This window comes from Gouania willdenowi, chromosome 6 (genome assembly GCF_900634775.1).
Source record: "Gouania willdenowi chromosome 6, fGouWil2.1, whole genome shotgun sequence".
NCBI classification, from domain to species: Eukaryota; Metazoa; Chordata; class Actinopteri; order Blenniiformes; family Gobiesocidae; genus Gouania; species Gouania willdenowi.
Genome location: NC_041049.1, coordinates 24,363,449 through 24,384,626, shown reverse-complemented (window position 1 = coordinate 24,384,626; position 21,178 = coordinate 24,363,449). Strand labels below are relative to the sequence as shown.

General features: G+C 43.5%; 1 protein-coding gene across 5 annotated transcripts in view; it reads left to right on the top strand.

Moving 5' to 3' along the window:
* The window catches only part of sbf1 (SET binding factor 1), a 73,976-nt gene extending 53,933 nt beyond the window's left edge, over positions 1-20,043 (top strand). For 4 of the 5 annotated variants that reach the window (XM_028448615.1, XM_028448620.1, XM_028448616.1 and 1 more), the window contains 29 exons: positions 3,589-3,687; positions 3,761-3,968; positions 4,137-4,249; positions 4,420-4,569; positions 5,097-5,165; positions 5,257-5,418; positions 5,496-5,761; positions 5,844-6,016; positions 6,089-6,162; positions 7,683-7,875; positions 7,947-8,074; positions 8,158-8,333; positions 9,651-9,787; positions 9,996-10,203; positions 10,315-10,511; positions 11,658-11,795; positions 11,864-11,959; positions 12,082-12,156; positions 12,508-12,680; positions 12,875-13,051; positions 13,931-14,032; positions 14,108-14,293; positions 14,739-14,865; positions 14,924-15,054; positions 15,128-15,469; positions 16,380-16,576; positions 16,639-16,726; positions 16,802-16,933; positions 18,264-20,043. In XM_028448615.1, coding sequence (XP_028304416.1) covers positions 3,589-3,687; positions 3,761-3,968; positions 4,137-4,249; positions 4,420-4,569; positions 5,097-5,165; positions 5,257-5,418; positions 5,496-5,761; positions 5,844-6,016; positions 6,089-6,162; positions 7,683-7,875; positions 7,947-8,074; positions 8,158-8,333; positions 9,651-9,787; positions 9,996-10,203; positions 10,315-10,511; positions 11,658-11,795; positions 11,864-11,959; positions 12,082-12,156; positions 12,508-12,680; positions 12,875-13,051; positions 13,931-14,032; positions 14,108-14,293; positions 14,739-14,865; positions 14,924-15,054; positions 15,128-15,469; positions 16,380-16,576; positions 16,639-16,726; positions 16,802-16,933; positions 18,264-18,362 — 4,416 coding nt within the window. In that variant the 3' untranslated portion in view covers positions 18,363-20,043. The remainder of the gene's footprint in view (positions 1-3,588; positions 3,688-3,760; positions 3,969-4,136; positions 4,250-4,419; positions 4,570-5,096; positions 5,166-5,256; positions 5,419-5,495; positions 5,762-5,843; positions 6,017-6,088; positions 6,163-7,682; positions 7,876-7,946; positions 8,075-8,157; positions 8,334-9,650; positions 9,788-9,995; positions 10,204-10,314; positions 10,512-11,657; positions 11,796-11,863; positions 11,960-12,081; positions 12,157-12,507; positions 12,681-12,874; positions 13,052-13,930; positions 14,033-14,107; positions 14,294-14,738; positions 14,866-14,923; positions 15,055-15,127; positions 15,470-16,379; positions 16,577-16,638; positions 16,727-16,801; positions 16,934-18,263) is intronic. The other variant, XM_028448617.1, reaches the window with a different exon arrangement.
* The last annotated feature ends 1,135 nt before the right edge of the window (positions 20,044-21,178 follow it).

Genomic DNA, 21,178 nt, shown 5'->3' with positions numbered 1-21,178 from the left:
TGACAGCTGTGTGAAGTCGCTGTGTGTACAGACACATCATTTTTTTGTATTACCGTCTGTCTATGTGTACAGGGCTGTGGGCTGACTGAGTGGGCGTGTCTGCTACAGCAGTAATGCCCATAATCAAGGCATTTTTTTGAATTTCCCTCCTTGTGGCAGGTCAGCAGAAAGCAGGGGTTTAGTTATTCTTTAGCCTTCCTTTTGTGTTAGCTTTCTGTTAGCATCTACCTATAAAAGCAAGAAAGTTCTGTGCGTGTATGTGCGTGCGTGTGTGGCGCGAATATCTCTCCGGCGCAGTGTCTGTTCGACCTGAAATTTTGTCAACGGCTTCCAAATACCCCAAGTGTGTGCATTTGTTTTGTAATTTGGTATTACAAAATGTTCCAAACGTTCATTTTAATTTTAAGATTATGGCTACCTCTCGGTATTAAGCGTGGTACTTCTGGTTCTGGGTCACTGGTTCATGACGGTTCACTGTGTCACAGTTTGGTTGGGTTTAATAAAGAAGATTTTTGTACTGCTAAAAGTTATATAAGTTAATATTTAATGGTTATTTAAAATTATTCCCGTGATCCCAAACTTCCTTTAAATCACGGGTCACGGAGTTCTATTCTTCCTCCGTCTCCATGACTGTGCTGCGCAGCAGCTGTGCTCAAAGCGAAACATGCAAATTTCTTCATTAACAGCATTATAGACGCTGATATTTTCACCACGTGCTGTAAAACCTCATGCGCAGCTTGGATATACTGTACATGCTGAACACACACAGAGCCATTTAGAGAGAGAGTTGCGACAACAGAAGAGTGCCCGGAAGTTTCAATTAGTTCCCGGAAGTTGTTGACGGCCAATAGCTGACCATATCACAAACTATCTAGTTCTTCAGACTAGATCAGTGTTTTTCAACCACTGTGCCGCGGCACACTAGTGTGCCGCGAGAGATCGTCAGGTGTGCCGTGGGAAATTATCCAATTTCACCTAATTGGTCTAAAAAAAATTTTTGAAAACATATTAATTATTATCTGCAAATAATATACCATTGTCGAGTGTCCGTGCTGCAGTAGTGACTAAAGGTGCGTGCACACCGAACGCGACGGAAGCGATGCCGTTGCCTTAAATCGTCCCTGATCGGTAGTTTGCACATAGTGGTGCTTTTTTGTCAGTCCATCATTTCATCGCTCCAGCGACGCGATCACTAGGGAGCTGTGTGTGTGTGTGTGGCCCCGGTAACAGGGTAGAGACAGAGAGAGAGAGTGTGTTGATGACGTCTTTTTTTTTTCCTTCTTGCTCCGCTTCTACGGTTAAATGATCAACTTAACGGAGATATTAAAGGATGACTTCACTCAGAATGTGTTTGATCAGTAGTTACTGTGGTTTTAAAGAAATTTACCGCTTTAATTTTGAACCTGATACTTTGAGGAAGTAGAACAGCCTCCGCTGCAGCCGTCAGCACTGAAGCGGGAGCGGGAGGGAGGGGCTGCTGCCTCCGCTCTACAGACAGTGGAGGACGGGAGATATCACTTCACGTCGCTTAAAAAGTTAAAATTTTTCAACTTTGATCATGCAAGTCGCGTCGCTGAGGGGGGGATAAATTGACGTTGCGTCATTTACATTGATTTTTAATGTAATCGCATCGCTTCAGTCACTTCAGTCGCGTTCGGTGTGAACCCACCTTGAGAGCGTAATCATGTAAAACTCTTCCATAACACTAGATGGCAGCAGGTAGCGAATTGCATTGTCCGTTGAGACAAGAGAATTAGTGTGGCATGAAAGTGACAGCTGGCGGTAAAAGCATTGTGGGTAAGCGAAACTACGGTGACAGTGATGGAGAAGTTTTTGAAGAGGAAAAATATTAATTCCGAACTGGGCCCTGGACAAAATTCGGACCCAGAAGAAGGCCCTAGTATGAGTGGAGGAAAGAAAGCAAAGACGGTGAGCTCGAGGCAATACAGCGAGAGTTATGTTTCATTTGGATTTACTTCCACCGGGGATGCAACGACACCGATCCCGTTGTGCTTGGTGTGTGGCGAGAAGCTATCCAACAGTGCTATGGTATAATTTTGGACAGAATTAGAGTTTGCAAAACACTTTGACGTTTTCTACTACCTTTAAGACCACATTGTTGTTTCATTTGTTATGTTCAAGCTGTATTTTTGAAGTGGACATGTTAAGTGCACTTTTTATTTGAAAGAAGAAATACAAATTATGATAAAGTCCTTTATTCTTTGTGTTTATTTGATTCCTATTCAAGACACTTTGATGAGAATGGCTATATTGTTAATATAGGCTACAGAGTATCATTTTTTAACATGTTTGGCTGGTGGTGTGCCTCGTGATTTTTTCAATGAAAAAAATGTGCCTTGGCTCAAAAAAGGTTGAAAAACACTGGACTAGATAGTCTAGTTCTTCAGACTAGATAGTCTGATTATTGTTTGCTCTGCGCAAGGGTGAGTGTTTCTTGTTATATTATTCTATGTGTTAAAATGCTAGCAGCTAGCAGTAACATCTATAATCTAAACACCGGACGGAGGGTTGGGGGGAGGGGCGTCTGAGCAGCTGCACGTTCTCACTGATATACTAGCAAAGCTCTGAAGTCTCACTCATTGGACGTGAGAGACATGCACTTCAACCTGATATGAGAAGTGGGTGCAGACACACACACACACACACACACACACGATAATCACCTCTGCACCAAGAAATGTTAAATGCTAAATTTGTCTTTTATCAGATTCTACCTAAACCACCACATTGTCACAAACTTCATTTATCATGTTCATGTCCCATAGAATTAAACCAGGGAAATCACACACACTTTTGTTTTGCACCCGCATATATATCCCTTTATAACACTACAGAGTACAGAGTATATACACCTCTTTGTACATCCAACCTTCAAACACATACTCATTTTGCCATAATTAACAACTCTACTTAAGCTCCCACATGAATACATACTTCCGACGGTCACTGTACTAGTCTCTTGTAATAATAGGTCCTAAATCAGCTGTAAAATACACTAAAAACAATTATCTATCATCTAATTTCTGTCCTTAATCTTAGTTACCTTTTTAGGCTTCCTAATCAATGAAAATATAGGTTTTTATTATTTTTGGTTTGGGCATCTGAACCTTTATTGTGTCAGTAAACCTCTAAATTTATTTATTTTTTAAATGGTAAAATGTGGGAATGCTTGATATGAATTGTTACCTACATATGTGTAGAACTGTACATAGAACTGTAACATGGTTCACAAGTTTTGCGTTAAATTCTAATTGAGAATTCTTATAGAATTGACATGGCAATTACAATTACAAAGTTAATTATCTAAACTCAATTACAATTATGTTTATGGCAGCAACAGATTTAAAAAAAATTACAATTCCAGTTATAATTACACCATAACTGTAATTGATTATCAATTACGCAATTATAATTGACCCCAACCCTGATGCCAGCCATTTAAAAAAAAAAAAAAAAAACAGACTGTAATGCTTGTTGAGTGAGGCCTCACAGCCCAAAGTTTGAATCAGACATTTATGTTTATGTCTCATTGTAACCTGTCGTCACTTGTTGGTGGTGTTCCTACAGCTTGTAGCCAATGAGGTGGCGAGGATACGACAGGAGGAGGCAAGCCCACAAAAAGTCATGAACCACGTCAAGGAGCTGGCAGAGCTGCTCTTCAAGAACGTACGTCCACCGTATGTCCACCCTCTGCTTTTTAGATTAGTTCAGTAAGAAAACTGTTTTGATTACATTTCAGGAGAACCCCTATCCCGCTGTGGCCATGCACAAAGTCCAACGGCCTTCAGAAAACTCCCAGAATTCAACACAAGCTCAGAGACCGTTCCCTATGCTGGATGAGGTTGCAGTGCAGCTTTTCATCGACCATGCTGCAGCCAAACTCCAGAGCGCTCCCCCAGTGGTGAAAGCAGAGCTCAAAGCCATGGTGCCATCAGGACCTCCACTGGGTGAGATGGTAGCCAGTGACACAACACAGACTTTATGATTAACTAATATGTTCACTGTGGGCAGGGGATTAAACAAACAGCAGGAAACAGGATTTGTTAAAGATTTGATGTTTTGGTGACAGATGTGAGCTCAGTTACAGATGATGAACATCTTCTCTCTCACCATAGGAGACGTCGTAGACAGGAACGGTAACGTGATGGCAAACAGTGCTCGCAGGCTGGAGGTAGTGAGGAACTGCATCACTTACATCTTTGAAAACAAGATGCTGGAGGCTAAGAAGGTACAGCAGAGAAATCATTACTGTAGCGTTTGATGGTTGGTTCTGACTAACTGCTGTAGTAAGGATAACATAAAGAGAAACTAACAAACACACTTCAATCATTCTTTGGTATACTTCTGTGTTATTGTGGTCAGTTTGGTTTGTCATCAGTACTTGTCTCCTGTGCACAGCTAATGCCTGCTGTTCTGCGGGCACTGAAGGGACGGGCAGCCCGGGTTTGTTTGACCCAGGAGCTCAATCAGCACGTCCTGCAGAACCGAGCCGTGCTGGATGACCAGCAGTTTGACTACATTGTCCGCATGATGAACTGCACGCTACAGGTGAGTGCATACCTGTCACCAGCCTGGATCTAACGTTCAAGCTCCCAACATGAGCAGTTTGTTTGTGTTGACTTGCTAAAAACTGCTCTGTAATGATCAAGTTTTAGTTACTCTTTAAGATGCTATCATTTGGAAGCCGCTGCACACTTAACAGCAAATTACAAATTCTTCAAAACTCCAAAAAGACCTGGAGAAAATGGTGTTAGTATTTGGCCACTGAAAGTGATCAACATTGATTGATTGACACATTGATAAGTGTGATACACTATTGGGGTGCTCAGAATTGTAATTAATTTCGAGACATCCCCACCTATTTAAAAAAAAAGTATTTCTCTTGTTGATGTTAAGAATATGAATACACCGTTATCATGTAAATGTCCTTTTAAAAACTGTTATGAATAAAAAGTTTCAAAAAAGAAAAGAAAAAAGTTGCTACTAGTGTCTGAAGCTACATGTGCTCACAGTATGACCTCTGCTTATTCTTACAGTAGTATATAAGTCTGACATTGTGATCTCTGTGTTTGTAGGACTGCTCACATATGGATGAACATGGCATTGCAGCTGCTCTCCTTCCGCTGGTCACAGCCTTCTGCAGAGTAAGCATTGATCAAAGGCAGTGAATGTTTTCATTTCTCTAAATGAGACGGACGTAAAGTGAGACATATTTACTGCTTTTGTGTGGAACAGAAACTGGGAGCAGGCATCACGCAGTTCGCCTACAGCTGTGTACAGGAGCACATGGTGTGGACTAACATGCAGTTTTGGGAGGCTATGTTCTACAGCGACGTCCAGAATCACATCCGGGCTCTGTACCTGGAGACTGAGGATGGAGAGCAGCACAACAGCTTGGTGAGCTCATGTCCTGCTCCCATAGTGTTATACCAAGGCGAGGTTTTCCTAACAATCGCTCTCTGATTTCTTCTCAGGACCAGCACGATGTCTCGGTCACCAGAAGAGAGATTGGTGCTCTGGAGTTGGCGTCGGAGCAGAGCCGACTGTGGCCGACGCTCAGCAAGGAGCTGCAGATGGAGCGCGTGCAGAAGGAAGAGAGCACCGTGTTCAGCCAGGCCATCCACTACGCTAACAGGATGAGCTACCTGCTGCTACCACTGGACACCAGCAAGAACCGGCTGCTGAGGAGCTCTGGCCTGGGCGACGTGGAGAGTGTCAGTAACAGCTACGTCACAAACAGGTAGAGCTCCACCAGAGGAAAGGTTCTGTTGATTGCTGACACATTTGGATTCACAGCTCCATCATGATGTGGTGTGTTGCAGTATTGCAGGCAGCATGGCAGAGAGCTATGACACAGAGAGTGGGTTTGAAGACGCTGAGAGCTCTGATGTAGCAAACTCAGTGGTTCGTTTCATCAACCGCTTTGTAGACAAGGTGTGTAATGAGAGCGGCGTGACCAACGAGCACCTCAAAGCGCTCCACGCCATGATACCAGGTACAGACCACAGACACATGAAAAGGGTGTTTTCGTCTTCCCTGTCTTACCTCTTCTCCCTTTTCTTTTCAGACATCGTTCAGATGCACATAGAGACGCTGGATGCCGTCCACAGGGAGAGTAAGAGGCTGCCTCCCATCCAAAAGGTAACCAATTCCTATTTTTACGTCTCACTGGACAAAGGCCATGCAGAACCCCAGCCAGCCACGCCCACTCCCCTGTCCACCAATCCCTACAGCTCAGGTTCACAGTGTCACGGCAGGTACGTTTGTTTGGGCTGCCAGAGACGACTCATCTGCTGAGAGCAGTGCATGCTGGGTGATGTGTCTCTGTTTGTGTGCTGTGAGCTCTTAGACTGGGTGGAGCACACTGAGCCCTGCTGGCTGCTGTTGGTGTTGTGTGTGTATGTGTGTGTGCTCACACTGAGCTCAGAGTGCCACCTAGTGGCAGCTTGGGCTGTGTTTGTAGCAGCCATGCTCGAGTTTATTATTAGGAACCACTGCTGCTCTGAGAAGCAAACACACTTCATCTAAAGCCTGGTGCTCTCATCACATGGTTCCTATAGATTAAGTTAAGTTGAGATTTAGTGATGCATGCGTCCAATTTTATCCTCCCTTTGCAAAGGCTCTCAGTCCAAGACTGACATAAGCACTTCCTGTAGCAAACTGTTAGGATGCTCTCCATACTGCTGCTGAAGTAGCATGCCAGGATGTGCCATTAAAGGAGATTTAGTTTATTCAGTCCTCAAAAGTTGCATTCTCTGTCTCCATATTTGCATAATTGTCTCACCAACCCAACCTGTTTCCAGTCTCTGCTCCACTGATGAGTGCACGTCACAGCTCGCTGCATGCTTGTGAAAGCCTGTGTGGTTGGAGTGATTCTCTGCTGATGTCTCACACACAAGCCACACTGAATCCCATAGCTACCGAGCTCATTTGGCTTGGTTGACTTTACGAAGAACATGTTACTAGCTGTTTGTCTTTTTAGCACTATATTTTTTCTAGTAACTAATAATGGGGTAAGAATAAATGCATACAAATGCTGAATCACTAAAACTTAGTCCAAATGTTTGGCGTTTTTGTCAAAACATACACGCTTGACAGGAAGTAATAGCCAATCAGAACTAATCTATATGTGAGAACACAAGATACTCAGTATATCAGTATAAGGTGAATCATTGAAGTAGGAGAACCAGTTCTAGTCAAAAGAATCTTTTCCAGATTGAGACTTAAACATTGTGAATCACTGGGCTGAGACATTCAACTGTTTGTGAGAGTTCAATCTGAAAGTTTGATTTTCAGTGTAGTTTGCTTTTATATGTGCAGTTTGAGATGGTTTTAAAGGTGCATAAAATGAGCTTGTGATAATGTAGTGTTCTAAGGGCTCAAATGTCCTATGGGTGGTCACAGCACAAAGTGCTCTGTGGAGAGGAACAGGTCTTAGGTGTGTCTCCTGCAGGCTATACACATTAAAATGTTGTTTTTATGCGACATTCCTGTTTGCTGCATCTGGGACCAATGCACATTTATAGAAGCACAAACCTGTGATTAAGTGAACTGTCACTAACCTAAACCTTATATTAATTCTGATATACAGACCTGTGTGTGTATGAGAGTAAAAACAGGCTTTAAATGAGCATTAAAACCCTGTCCTGTTCTCCCTGCAGCCCAAGCTGCTGAGGCCAACCTTGCTTCCTGGGGAGGAGCTGGTCATGGACGGCATGCGGGTCCATCTCATCCCTGATGGTCGTGAAGAGGCCACGGGGCTGATGGGAGGTCCACCCCTCCTGCCTGCGGAGGGTGCCATCTTCCTCACCACCTACCGTCTCATCTTCAAGGGCACGCCCACTGACCCTCTGGGTGAGCCTCAGTCTGTCTTCAGAGGGATTGGTTGCCATGTTTCTCTGCTCATCACTGTGACCTGTTTGCAGTGGGTGAGCAGATCGTCACACGCTCTTTTCCCGTTGCCTCCCTGACCAAGGAGAAGAGGATCTCAGTCACGCTAACCATGGACCAGTATGTCCAGGAGGGGCTTCAGCTCCGATCCTGCACCTTCCAGGTACCGTCCCTGTAGCTGTGACACACACAGTGACCCTCAGCACAATGGACACTCACACTGATGGATGTCCTGTCCGTCCGTAGCTAATGAAGATTGCGTTTGACGAAGAGGTGGCGTCCGACCTGGCCGAGGTTTTCAGGAAACATATGCACAAGCTGCGCTACCCTCAGCACGTTCAGGGCACCTTTGCCTTCACTGTGGGTCAGAGCGGCAAACTGGTGGTGGAGCACAAGGTCAAAGACAAGAACCAGTCTTTCAAGTAAGGAGCCTTTGATGCAGAACCAGTTGCCAGCACTGCTGAGCACTGGTTCTTCTGCAGCCCACACACTAGACACACAACATCTCATTTAGCTGCAGGCACACACCCATCAGCTCAGTGTCAGCTTGTTGTGTTACTTCACATCTGCACCAGCTGGATTTACTACTCCTAAAGACTCCTGAGGCCAGGAAAAGAATTTCTCAGTCAGGTTTATCAATACAGCAAATGGAGGTATTGACAGTGGAACCTGGTAGATGATGCTTCACGCCACTTTTGTTTCCAAGTCAACAAGCAGTAAAAATGTGAAATTTACAATATGATTAAAGATCGCCCTCTCAGTACCTTTAACTTAGATTTAAAATGTGATGCTGACTTCAGCTCTGCTAGCAGTTCTTTACAGCATAGCAATTAGAATCAGCATCATAATGTTTACTATGTCATGTGCTCTGACCTCTGTTCATCAGAAACTAAATATACAGATGTATCTGATTAAGCTAACGAGTGAATGTTGTAAAAAGAATTTCCATCAGTTCCACCATTTGGCGCAAGTGTGGTTTAACTTCAAAACCCAACCATCGGAGGAATCAGCTGCAGCACAGCAGAGTACTAATCAGCTGTTTAATTAGATCGCTATATGTTATTATCTACAACAGAAGTCCAATTATTTTTTAGGGTGTAACAAGTGTTTCACATCCATAAGGAAGAGCTAGTATAGATAATTGATTGTACAATGTTTCCCTTTTCTTCCTTATGAGGTTTGTGGTCAGTGAATAAGGTGGAGTGTCTTACATCCACATACTGCTGAGCAGAACTCAGACCGTGTATGTTGTGTGATACAGTTTTAGGCTTGAAGTCTCAGCTGACACACAAGCACACACACACACACACACACACACACACACACACACACATCCCTCCTGCTTTAACTGAAGACAATGGGCTGAGTCTGTGACAAGTGTTTGAATTATTCATCATGGGGAAATGTAGCACATTGTTTCCATCACTGCATCGTGCGTAAAGTCCTTCATTCACACTGATCCATTCCCTGCAGTGCTGAGAAGAACTGGACCCTTATCTGCTAGAGCTAATTTCAATCAGGAAGTAACTGATGAGTCAGCACTTTGGTGAATTTTTAGGAAGATAACTTTGTACTGTATGTGTTACAGTGACTTGGTGGTTTAATGGCTCATTTCTCATTTTTAAGGTTGAGGGGTGAATGACACGGGGATAAGTAAAGTTTTTTCTGATTTTGATTCTGATCTCTCATGGCAAATGGTTGTACGTGCTCATGTCGAGTCAATCTGCCTTTTTTTTCAGGACTCTTTCAAAAAATCTGGTAAAGACTGCCAAGAGGACCATTGGACGTCAGTACGGGACCAAGAAGAAGTACTCACCGCCCACATGGGAGAACAGGAGTAGCTTCCAGTCAGAGCTGGATGAGGACGATATAGCAGGTATTCAAAAGAACACGACTCCACTGCTCCCTCTACTGGACACTATAGCTTCTCCAGTTTTTACATACATCAACTGAAAATGTGTTGAAATTAAAGTGATGATATTCTTGGATCAGTTGAGTTTAGTGATTTGTGCTGTGGGATGTAGTAGTGCCCTGCACTGATCTGCACATGAGGTGTGTGACAGTATCCTGATGTGTGTCCCAAGTGTCAGAGGAGGTGGAGCAGAGTGCCCTCACTCTCTCCTCCACCATCCGCTCATCAGACAGACAGACCATGAGCAATGTGGTGGAGCGTGCTTGTTGCCGTGACTACCAGCGAATGGGCCTGGGCACGCTCAGTAACAGCCTGACTCGCTCCAAAAACGAGCCCTTCAGGATTTCAACCATCAACCGCATGTACAGCGTCTGCAGGAGGTAGGAGAGACCAGGAGGAGACCAGAGCTACCACTCTGTACTGGTTGAGTGACCGTGTGTGTGTGTGTGTGTGTGTGTGTGTGTGTGTGTGTGTGTCTGTGTGTGCTGCAGCTACCCAGGGCTGCTGATTGTGCCTCAGAGCATCCCTGACTCCACCCTCTCAAGGATCTGCCGCTGCTACAGACAGAACCGTTTCCCCGTGGTGTGCTGGAGGAACTCCCGGACCAAGGCAGTCTTGCTGCGCTCTGCAGGCCTTCACGCCAAGGGTGTGGTGGGCTTCTTTAAGTCCCCTAATGCTCCTAGCACAGGTACCTGTAAAGCTCCAAAAGATGGTATTTGATCCAAGGAACCAAAACCTGACACTCCAACTTTACTGTGCGTCTCCATCCAGGTAGACACAGTGGCCCTCGTTTATCAACCGTTTACACTTTCTGGTCTGAGTGTACGATGTACGTTTGGTATTTATCAATTTTGACATGATCTTACATTACGATCAGGTCTCACGACAGGTCTGAGCTAGTGTACGATAATCTGAGTGAGTGGATTTGTGTTTCAGCATAATAAAATATGACTGAGACTGAAAATAATTATCAAACAAACCTCAGCCGTCATTGAATCATGAGCAGATACACATTAATAACAGATTAAACACAGATTATTTAAACAAAATAAAATTATTTTTAAAAAAAACCAAGTTATACTTTTTTGGTTTTTCTTTCATGTAATACTCTATAACCCCGCTGGTAAACTCTGCTACCGAGCAGTGCGGCAGTAATTGGTAATGTGATGAATTATAGGTGAAATTGGCTTGCATAATAAACACAGACAAAGGGACATTTTGTAATTTTTAAGGCCTTTTTAAAGCATTTCGATTATTAGTTTGTTTTAATATGATTTATTTATTGCCTAAAGCGTGTGGACTGAGGCCGATATAAACGTCATATCCATGTGTCTCCAGGATATCTGTTGTGAACTTGCTCGCAGTGCACACAGGTGGTCGGACGTCACCTGGTCAGTAACTGATCCTTTTTCACAGAGGGTTTAAATGCGCTCCTTTAATTTCAGTTTTCACACAGTCAAAAAGCACATCTTTGTTTTGCTCCACCTCAGATGTGAAGATGCCAATTTTCATCTTGGAAAAGCTTCTTTTCTTGTTTGACCTCAGTCGAATTCAGCCGCCAGATTTATCAACACCTGATAAATGCTGGGATTGGTCAGTTACAATTGTTTCATAAATGACACTTTGGTCCTGTTGTACGACAAAATCTGCACTAACATTTGCACTCGTTTTCACTCAAGGTTGATAAATGTGGGCCAGTGGGAATATTGTCTTAAAGTGTATTGAAATGCTTGAATACAAGGAGAAAAGTTCAGATGATGGTCCGAGGACCAAAGCACAACAGCATAACTGGCACAGGTGAGTGATGTGCTGACGTTGCTCCTCCTCTGTGCAGTGCCCTCCCAGGCAGACTCCACCAGTCTGGAGCAGGAGAAGTACCTGCATGCCATCATCAGCTCCATGCCTTCATACATGGAGGGTAGCGGCCGGAACACGTTGAGCGGCTTCACATCTACACACATGAACACTTCAGGTTGGTGACCACACTCATACACACACGTGGCACTGCTGGTTTCAGCTTCTGGTTTCTCCTGTCCACAGACTCATCAGACAAACTCAGGCAGCCCAAAATCGGAGCTTTGATGAAGCAGGTGATGGGCACAAAGGATGACGTGCCTGGAACGTTCAGCAGAGGAGGTGAGAGGCTTGTGTGTGTGTGTGTGTGCATGCGTACACCTACATGTGCACGTGTGTGATACCTGCCCTCATTGTGTAGTGTTATTGTTGGTTAACGAGCCGTCTCTGTCATTTGACCTCAGCTCTGGGTCAAAGGGCCAAAGTCATCTCCCTCTCTCAGCCCAAAGTGTCTGGTAATGCCAGGAACCCTCCTAGAGGTACAGTTGGCCATGCCCCCAAACTCCTGTCTAACCAATCAGATCTCTGTAGTGTAAGTTTGTGGTGTCCTCCCTGGTGATTTGTTGTCAATGCAGACTAATGGTGTGTTGCTGCTGCTGCTTGTGCATGCTGCATCCAACCAGAGGCTGACCCTGACAGAGCATAGATAGATGTAGCAAAGCAAGCTGGCAATACACACATACACACACACATACACAAACACACACATGGCTGACCCTTTAAAGGCTGTGTGGCTGAGAATCCTCTTCAGGTGAGATGATTTGATATGTTGAGATTTATTTTAAAACACGTGTGTGTGTGTGTCTTTGTGTGCTTGTGTGTCTGTGTAGGTAAATGGGGCAGCATCCGGGCCAGCGGGCGTCTAAGTGCTTACAACCCAGATGTGGGGACACGTTTAGCAGGAAAAGAGTCTCCGCAGTCCAATGGGGGACCGAGTGAGGCTCTGTTTCTCCGTCAGCAGAAAGCTTACCTCTACATTATCGGTGACAAGTCTCAGCTCAAGGTGAGCCAGCACACAGAGGCAGGTGAACACCAGCTGACATCAGTCTGCAGGAGCCAACTAGTCCATGATACATCAGGCTGGGCTAAGCCTTTGTTCTGCTATGATCACATAATGCTCCTCTGTGGGGGAAGTCATATCAGACACAAACATGCAGAGATGAGTGAAAACCATGAGTGTTACTGTGTTGTGTCCAGGGAGGAAAGCAGGACTCGTTCCAGCAGTGGGAGGTCATCCCTATCGAGGTGTGTGACATACGGCAGGTGAAGAACAGCTTCAAGAAGTTGATGAAAGCCTGTGTGCCCAGCTCGCCCTCCTCAGACCCCAACATGAGCTTCCTGCGCTGCCTGGAGGACTCAGAGTGGATGACACTGGTCAGTGTGTGTGTGTGGGTGCGTCATAGAGCATTAAACCATAGTAAACATTAATGTTCACAAAATGTTAATAGGAAAAGATGAGACTCGTGATTGTTGAAACAGTTGAAACACCTCCGTCAGCACCTCTTTGCCAGATGTTGGCCCTATAACAAAGTGTTAATCACCAGCCCTCTCTAAGGAAGGGTAATAGTCACAATTATGCAATAAAATAAATGCATTTATTTAACTGCAATAACAAAACATGCATTGCTGTCTTTAAACGATTGCACTTCTTGTAGATTTGACCTTTGACAGCATGTGCAGACAAGGTAAAAAAAAAACTTTATTAATCCCCGAGGGGTAATTAGAAAAGCAGAGTGGCATAATAATAATAAAAATAATAAAAAACTGCAATAATACACACACACACACACACACAGAGCAAGACGACACAGAGGTTGTAAGGCAAACTGAATGACAAGGTGAAAATGAATTATAAAGTGCAAAAATGGCCATGAGTTCCAAATGATTATGAATAAGTTAAATATTAAAAATAGAAAATAATAATGAATAAAAATTAAAATGTATATACAGTATACCTCTGTAAACAGATTTTTTTAATTTTAGAGTGGTACTGCAGAGGTAGTAAAGGTGTCGTATGACTTTATTAGGTTTTGGCAATAAATCCAGATTTCTAGTTTAGGCGATAAAGAATATGACAGTCGAGCCTTTAATACATTTTTATTTTAAAGCTTATTTTATGTTGAAATAATAGTTGTAACAGTTGCTGCTCAAGGTGCTCCCTGCCTGTCAGTCTCACCCTAACTCCACTCTGCTGCTACCTGCGCCCCCACTCAGCGTGCACAGATAAAATTGTGTGTGCATGTGTGTGTGTAGCTCCACCGGGTGCTGCAGGTGTCTGTCCTGGTGGTGGAGCTCCTGGACACGGGATCGTCAGTCATGGTCAGCCTGGAGGATGGCTGGGACGTTACCACCCAGGTCTGAGCTCCCACACGGTGCTGAATCTGTCCAAACACACAGATGCTGGACGTGTACGTGTCTCATATGGTGCAGGTGGTGTCCCTGGTGCAGCTGCTGTCGGATCCCTACTACAGAACCTTTGATGGCTTCCGGCTGCTGGTGGAGAAGGAGTGGCTGTCCTTCGGTCACAGGTTCAGTCACAGAGGAGCGCAGACGCTCGGCAGCCAGAGCAGTGGCTTCACACCCGTCTTCCTGCAGTTCCTGGATTGTGTTCACCAGGTAGGGCTACAGCAGAGCACCTGCTCACACAGCCTGTGGTTAGAGTGGGATCACACGTAACCAACACACCTATGAAATCTAACCTCACACAATCCTTTTTCACCTGATCACCCAGCAACCATCGACTTCTTCATTGATAAAGGGCCTAACACTGCATTTCACATATCATAGTAACCACAATGTTGGGAAAACTAAGACATTAGCTTGGAAAATTGATGCTTTCATTTATAATATATGATTTAGTACATGAGCTTTAAAATTCTTCATGTAGGAATATAAACATACTGCATCTTTAGGAGAACTTCTCTGATACTTTTTACTCTTTACATCATTTGTTTAGAACACATATTTGATATACCACCTGTGGAGTTCTCCTAAAAAGCTCATTAGCATGTTAGCATGTTGTTGTAGTCGTGCAGCTGCTCATTCTCCCTCTGTCCCTCAGATCCACCTGCAGTTCCCCATGGAGTTTGAGTTCAGTCAATACTACCTGAAGTTCTTGGCCTACCACTATGTGTCCAACCGCTTCCGCACCTTCCTGCTCGACTCCGACTCCGAGCGCATTGAGCTAGGTAAGCTCTGTGTGTGCGTGCGTGTGTGTGTGTACCTGATGGCTGCTGTGTGTTGTAGGTGTACTATTTGAGGAGAAAGGTGAGAGGAAGAGCCCTCAGGTGTGTAAGTCTGTGTGGGACTACGTGGACAGGCTCAATAAGAAGACTCCCATCTTCTACAACTACATGTTCTCCCCTGAGGACGAGGAGGTATGCGTCCAATCAGAACACAGCTGAGTTGATGAGGTGTGGCTGTGCTGACGGCGGGACCTTTTTGTTGCAGGTGTTGCGTCCATACGCCTTCATCTCCAACCTGAAGGTGTGGGACTTCTACACGGACGAGACCCTGTCTGAGGGGCCGTCCTACGACTGGGAGCTGAGGGGCCGGCCGGAGCACATTGCCGAGGAAATCTCGGAGAAACCCGACAGCGGGCCAAAGTCCCAGCGGCGCATTGTGTGGCCGTGTTATGACAGCCGGAGCAAGACGGAGCCAGACGCCATCACCAAGCTGCTGCAGGACCTGCAGAGTCTGGAGGCTGAGCTGGGACATCCTCCTGATAAATGGAAGGACATGTGGGATAAGATCAAGACTATGCAGAGGAGCGAGGCCAAACTGGAGAGCAAGGTAATCCCTGAGGAGAATAGATGTTTGGTAGGATGTGAGACTCTGAGCCCAGCAGGAGCTCCAAGAACGAGTTAAAGTAAAACGTTTGTAGCAGGGTTGGCGCCAATTACATTTTTCAGTCACAATTATGTCTTCAATTATCCATGTTCAATTACAACTCAATTACGATTACAGTGACCAACATTTTTTACAATTACAATTGAAATTACAATTATTATTTTTTCCCCTGGAAGTCAATTACAATGATGTTCTTAATTACTGAAGTTAAATTTAAATTAATCACAATTACTAAACCTTTAATAAATAACCTGATAAAACATTGTTCCTCTTGTGTTAGCGTTCTGTTAAAATACACTGAAAAATATTATCTATCATCTAATTTGTTTTCCTTGTAAGGCTTCCTAATTAATGAAAATATTAATAAAGTATTATGATTTTTGGTGTGGGCATCCGAGCCGTTTTTCTCTGTGTACCCCTAGATTTATATTATTTGTAAATTGATCCTGCAGAGAACAGACAGGTAGGTTTAATGCTTGATATGAAACATATTATCATAATAATTAAGCCATAGACCTGTAACATTGTGACTCATGTTTGTGTTTAATTAAATTGACAGTTTTTTTTTTTTTTTAGAATGTTCATTCAATTACAATTACAAAGTCAATTATCTGAACTCAATTACAATTCAATTACGGTTACAACAGCAACATATATTTCCAATTATAAATAAGTCATAATTTTAATTAATGATCAATTACACGATTACAATTATAATTGAATCCAACCCTGGTTTATAGTCCAATCAAAGCTGTGATCTGTCACTTGTAACAGACTCTTTAGAAATACATCTACCCTATCTATGTTGTACTGCTCTACAGTTGACACGTGTAAGTACGTTGTGTGTTTACAGCCGTCCTTCTCCAACTCTCTGCTCATGTCGTCCAACCTGAGCCACCAGCGGCGTTCTCAGGGCGTGTACCTACAGGAGAGCTCCTCCATCAGCCTGGGCCTCAACTGTGAGGCCAGCGCCACCTCCACCCCCGTCCCAGGGCGGCCCAGCACCAGCACGCTCTACAGCCAGTTCCAGAGCACGGAGAGCGAGAACAGGTGAGACCAGGAGAGACCAGGTCGTTGAAGGTGATTCTCTAACACCTGCTCATCATCCTCAGGAGCTTTGAAGGCATTCTGTATAAGAAAGGGGCGCTGCTGAAACCATGGAGACCTCGGTGGTTTGTCCTGGATAAGACCAAACATCAGGTAACACACACACACACACACACACACACACACACACACACCTGTGCACCGCTGACACCTTGTTCTCCTCCACAGCTCAGATACTATGACAGCAGACAGGACAAGGAGTGTAAGGGAGTGATCGAGCTGGCTGAGGTGGAGTGTGTGACAGCAGCCACGCCCACCATCGGAGCGCCCAAAACCATAGAGGAGAAAGCCTTCTTTGATGTGAGTGTGTTCATCTCATCAGACGCACAAAACAAAAACACAATGAGACACAACACTCTGATTCTCTATGACTACTGAACAAACTAAACTCATGTTCTGATCTGGGAAACTTTACTTGACCCATATTTTTTTCTCTCTCTTTATTTAAAATCAGGCCCAACATGACACAGAAATGCTTACGTTCATGTTTTGGGATTAAATAATTGACTGATTGTCTAGAAAGTTTGACAGACAGACAAAAATAGCTCATAATCTCCTTAAAAATCTCTCACCACATGTTAGGGTTCGACTGGTGATCATGTTATCCTGTGACTGAAAACCAATGCACAGTATGTTTTAATGTTTTCAGATTATTTTAACTCTATTCTGAGAAGGCTCCGGTACAAAGACTGGTTTAAGTGATGGTGTATTAGTTTAACTGGTTATCAGTTTACCTGGTGTCACCACATAGCAGAAGCATCTCCAATCATACGCTGTGCAGGGGTTTGACCGATGAACATTAACTAAAGGTTTCACAAACTATGTTTTAGAATCATCTCACACATTTCCATGGTTTTTCCCATCAAACAGGATTGTGAGGGTCTACCTCTGTGGTTCCCAACACTTTTCTTGTCGTCATGACCTGATTTTTAAATCATTACTTTCTGGTGACCCCGGAGGTTTTTTTTCATCTAAAATTAATTATTTCATCACATTTGTTAAACTGTATTACAAATACAGAGTAGCCAGTATTAGTGCACCATGTGATAATATGATATTTACTGCATGTACTGCATTTTATTTTAATTATATTTATTTTTGAGAAAGTAATGTATACAATACAGTTGTTTGTGCTGTTTTAATTTGAACAAGAATAATGATTATTTACATAAAATTAAAAAAATATTTTTTTATTATTATGACTTGATATTTCGGCCTATTTTATTTCTAGGTGGTCACGACCCCAAGGTAGAAAAACCCCTGGTCTAATGTGTGGCTAAAGTTGCTCTTGCATGACTTCAGCATAACCATCCTGTTTTTTGTAGAACATCTGAAGAATATAAAATAAACCGTAACGTGACGCAGAAATGGATCTTGGGAGATTTTGGAAGAGAAAATCAGAGGCTCTAATTATCAGAATGATGAAGATTCCTGTCAATTAAAAACATGAAAAGTGAAATCATGATGAATGATTCCAAGAATCACATTTGTGTGTGTGTGTGTGTGTGTGTGTGTGTGTGTGTGTGTGTGTGTGTGTGTGTGTGTGTGTGTGTGTGTGTGTGTGCGTGTGCGTCTGCGTCTGCGCGTGTGTGTGCGCGTGCGTGCGTGTGTGTCTCCTCTGTCTCTGCAGCTGAAGACGACCAAGCGTGTGTATAACTTCTGTGCTCAGGACACTCTGAACGCTCAGCTGTGGATGGACAGTGTTCAGAGCTGCCTCTCTGATGCTTAGGAGGCGGGACTCTGTGATGGAGCTCAGCCAATGAGCAGCCGTTAAGTGTCCAAATTCCGTGTTTTTGTTAAAAAAAAAAGAAAAAAGAAAAAAAAAACCAGTCACAGGAGAACCACTGGCTACACATACACACAGATTCATGGAGGATGAACGTTCTCATCCTTCCCTGGTGAGGAGGGGGAGGAGGGACGGTGGTGTCACTCGCAAACGGTTCATGAAGGATTTCCTTTGCTTTGATCTCAGCTGCTCCTGTAGCATCACACACACTGATCAAAGCCACAGTGAGGGAGCGTGAGCTGATCATCAACCACTAGAGGCAGCGCAGGAACAGAAAAGGAATTCTGTTCTGATGTTAAACTCTGAGCGGCCGCTGTGATTGGATCAAACATCACAAACTAACAGTCTGCAGCAGGAAGCTTCTCTGTTTCTGGTTACCATGGTGATTTGGAAGGCCTTTGTGGACGTGGATCTGCTGCGTTTGGACTGGACAGCCTGACACGGCGTGTGTGTGTGCGTGCATGCATGTGTGTGCGTGCCTTACAGATGCAGCGTGTCGTGTCCCACACATCAGAGCGTTGCACTCGTTCCTCTAACAGTGTTAATGAGCTTCACTGAGCGCAGAAAAAGCCGACGTGCACAACATGTGCAGAACTCCCTTTTAGTGCACATATCAGTGTGATGCACACACATTGTTTACCAAGCACCCCCTCCCCCACCCCACACACACACACCTGTTAACACCAAGGCCGCTCTGTAAGATAAGCTTTTACTGCTGTCTCTGAACAGATTGAAATTGTAGATTTTTGTGTCTAATAACTCCTTTGTATATACTACTCCAGATTTGTATGTAACGTTTATGCTAGTAATTTATTTAACTTTGTCTCCTCAGTAAAGCACCACTTTATTTTGAAATTAGGAATTCAATGTGCCATTTGTTTATTTTTTCCGTTTTAATGTGACTAACGTTTTTACTTTACGGTGACATGTCAAAGTAAACCCTGTCTTTTTTTTTTTCTTCTCTTTGCTGTGAACACATTTTGTTCTTACTCAGCACACACTTCCTGTGTGATAGAGGCACACGAGTGTGTCGCAGAAGATTTTATTGAGTTTCTTGCACAAACGGCTGTGAGGTTCCTGCTGTCGGCCGGAGACGATCAAGACGAGAAGTGATTTAAGCTGAGCTGGGAAAGAAAACCATTAGTCAGCAAACTTAAATGTGATCTTTCACACACACACACACACACACACTGACAGAATGTGATTTATTTTACACAAACTGTAGCATCAGTGATTAGAAATAACTAATTATCTTGTTGGTGGAATAAAAGTGCAGCATCATATCTGTAGTGTTTTGTCTCAGATGCAGCACATGGACCACAGTCAACATTTAAGTGACGTAATTTCCCCTCATGTTAGAATCTGTCTGCACGTTATTAAAGGCATTCATTACATTTCCCCACATTGTGCTGATGTGGCCTCTTCCTCATGATGTGGGCAGTCTTCCTCAGCAGGAACGTCACAGCCTCCACTTCACTCGTCCCTGCTAACCAACAACATGACATAACCTTTATTTATTTGTTCCTTATTTTTTTTATTATTAGCGAAGACCTTCTGAGCCGCTTCTGTTGTCCAACATGTCAGTCTCTAGTTTATAGAATGCAAATAAAACTCTGGCTTTCAATGCATCTTTGCTGCGTGTCTTCTTCCTGGGAATGTTTCTTAAATCAATATTTCTGTGTTGATCCATTGAAGAAGCCATTCCAGTTTAGCCTTTGATTTATAGCTTAACGTCAGCGATATTTCACTTAATATATTAAGCTTTTATCTCCTGACATGTTTTGACTGCCAACTGTCTTGCAGGGATACATCAAAGCAATCACTAGATGCCGCTGAGGAAGACTGACAGTTGGCAGTCGAAACATGTCAGGAGAACAAATTTCATTTTTTTTTTTTTTTTATAAATACAGAATGACCTTTCAGGAATTCATATTCCACTAATATCTTTTTTTTCTGCTTAGAATCCACTGGTAAAGGCTTTGCTGATGCAGTACTTTACCTTGTGTCTTGTGCTGAACACGTGTAGCTGTGGGATTGTTGGCAGCATCAGACCCTAACTCTACAATTACCAATTACCAAGTGCAAATTTTATCAATGACAAATTATATTGATGAAAGACTATAATGGGCATTAAACCAGTCATTTGTTGCTAATATATCAAACAATGTCTTATTTAAAAGCATTATTAGTTAATATTACAATAGTTTTATGGGACTCATTCCATATTTGGTGTTCAGTAGACAATTCAAAGGTGTGGTAACGCCTTATTTAAAGTTTCATACATAAGGCTGACATGTCATTAGCATGATTGAGGTGTTGTTGGCTAATTTATGACACCTTTGGCGCTATGTTGACATTTTTTGGTTTAGGAGGAGGGATCTAGTGGGGTTAGGGTAATGAACGACACCTTATTCATGCTAATGACAGCGTAATACCAGCCTTAAAGGCAGGGGAGGTGATTTTCTAAAGATAGCATGATTTTGAATGTTACCCCCTCCCCTCTGTGCTCCATCTCACTTACATGCACTAGCACATGCACCAGTTCTCCAGAAGAGGAGCTCAGCTCATCCCTTGTATTGTGTAGAAACTACGTTGTCTCATTCAGCAGTAAGTAAACAATAAACTTTATCATTATATATGTTAAAAAAAGTGATTAAAAACTGTTATAAGTCCGTCACCGGTGATGCGCTTTGAGTGTGAGCTCACGCACACAAGGGGTCGAGAACAAACAGGGAGACGTGATTGGTTAAAAAAAAACG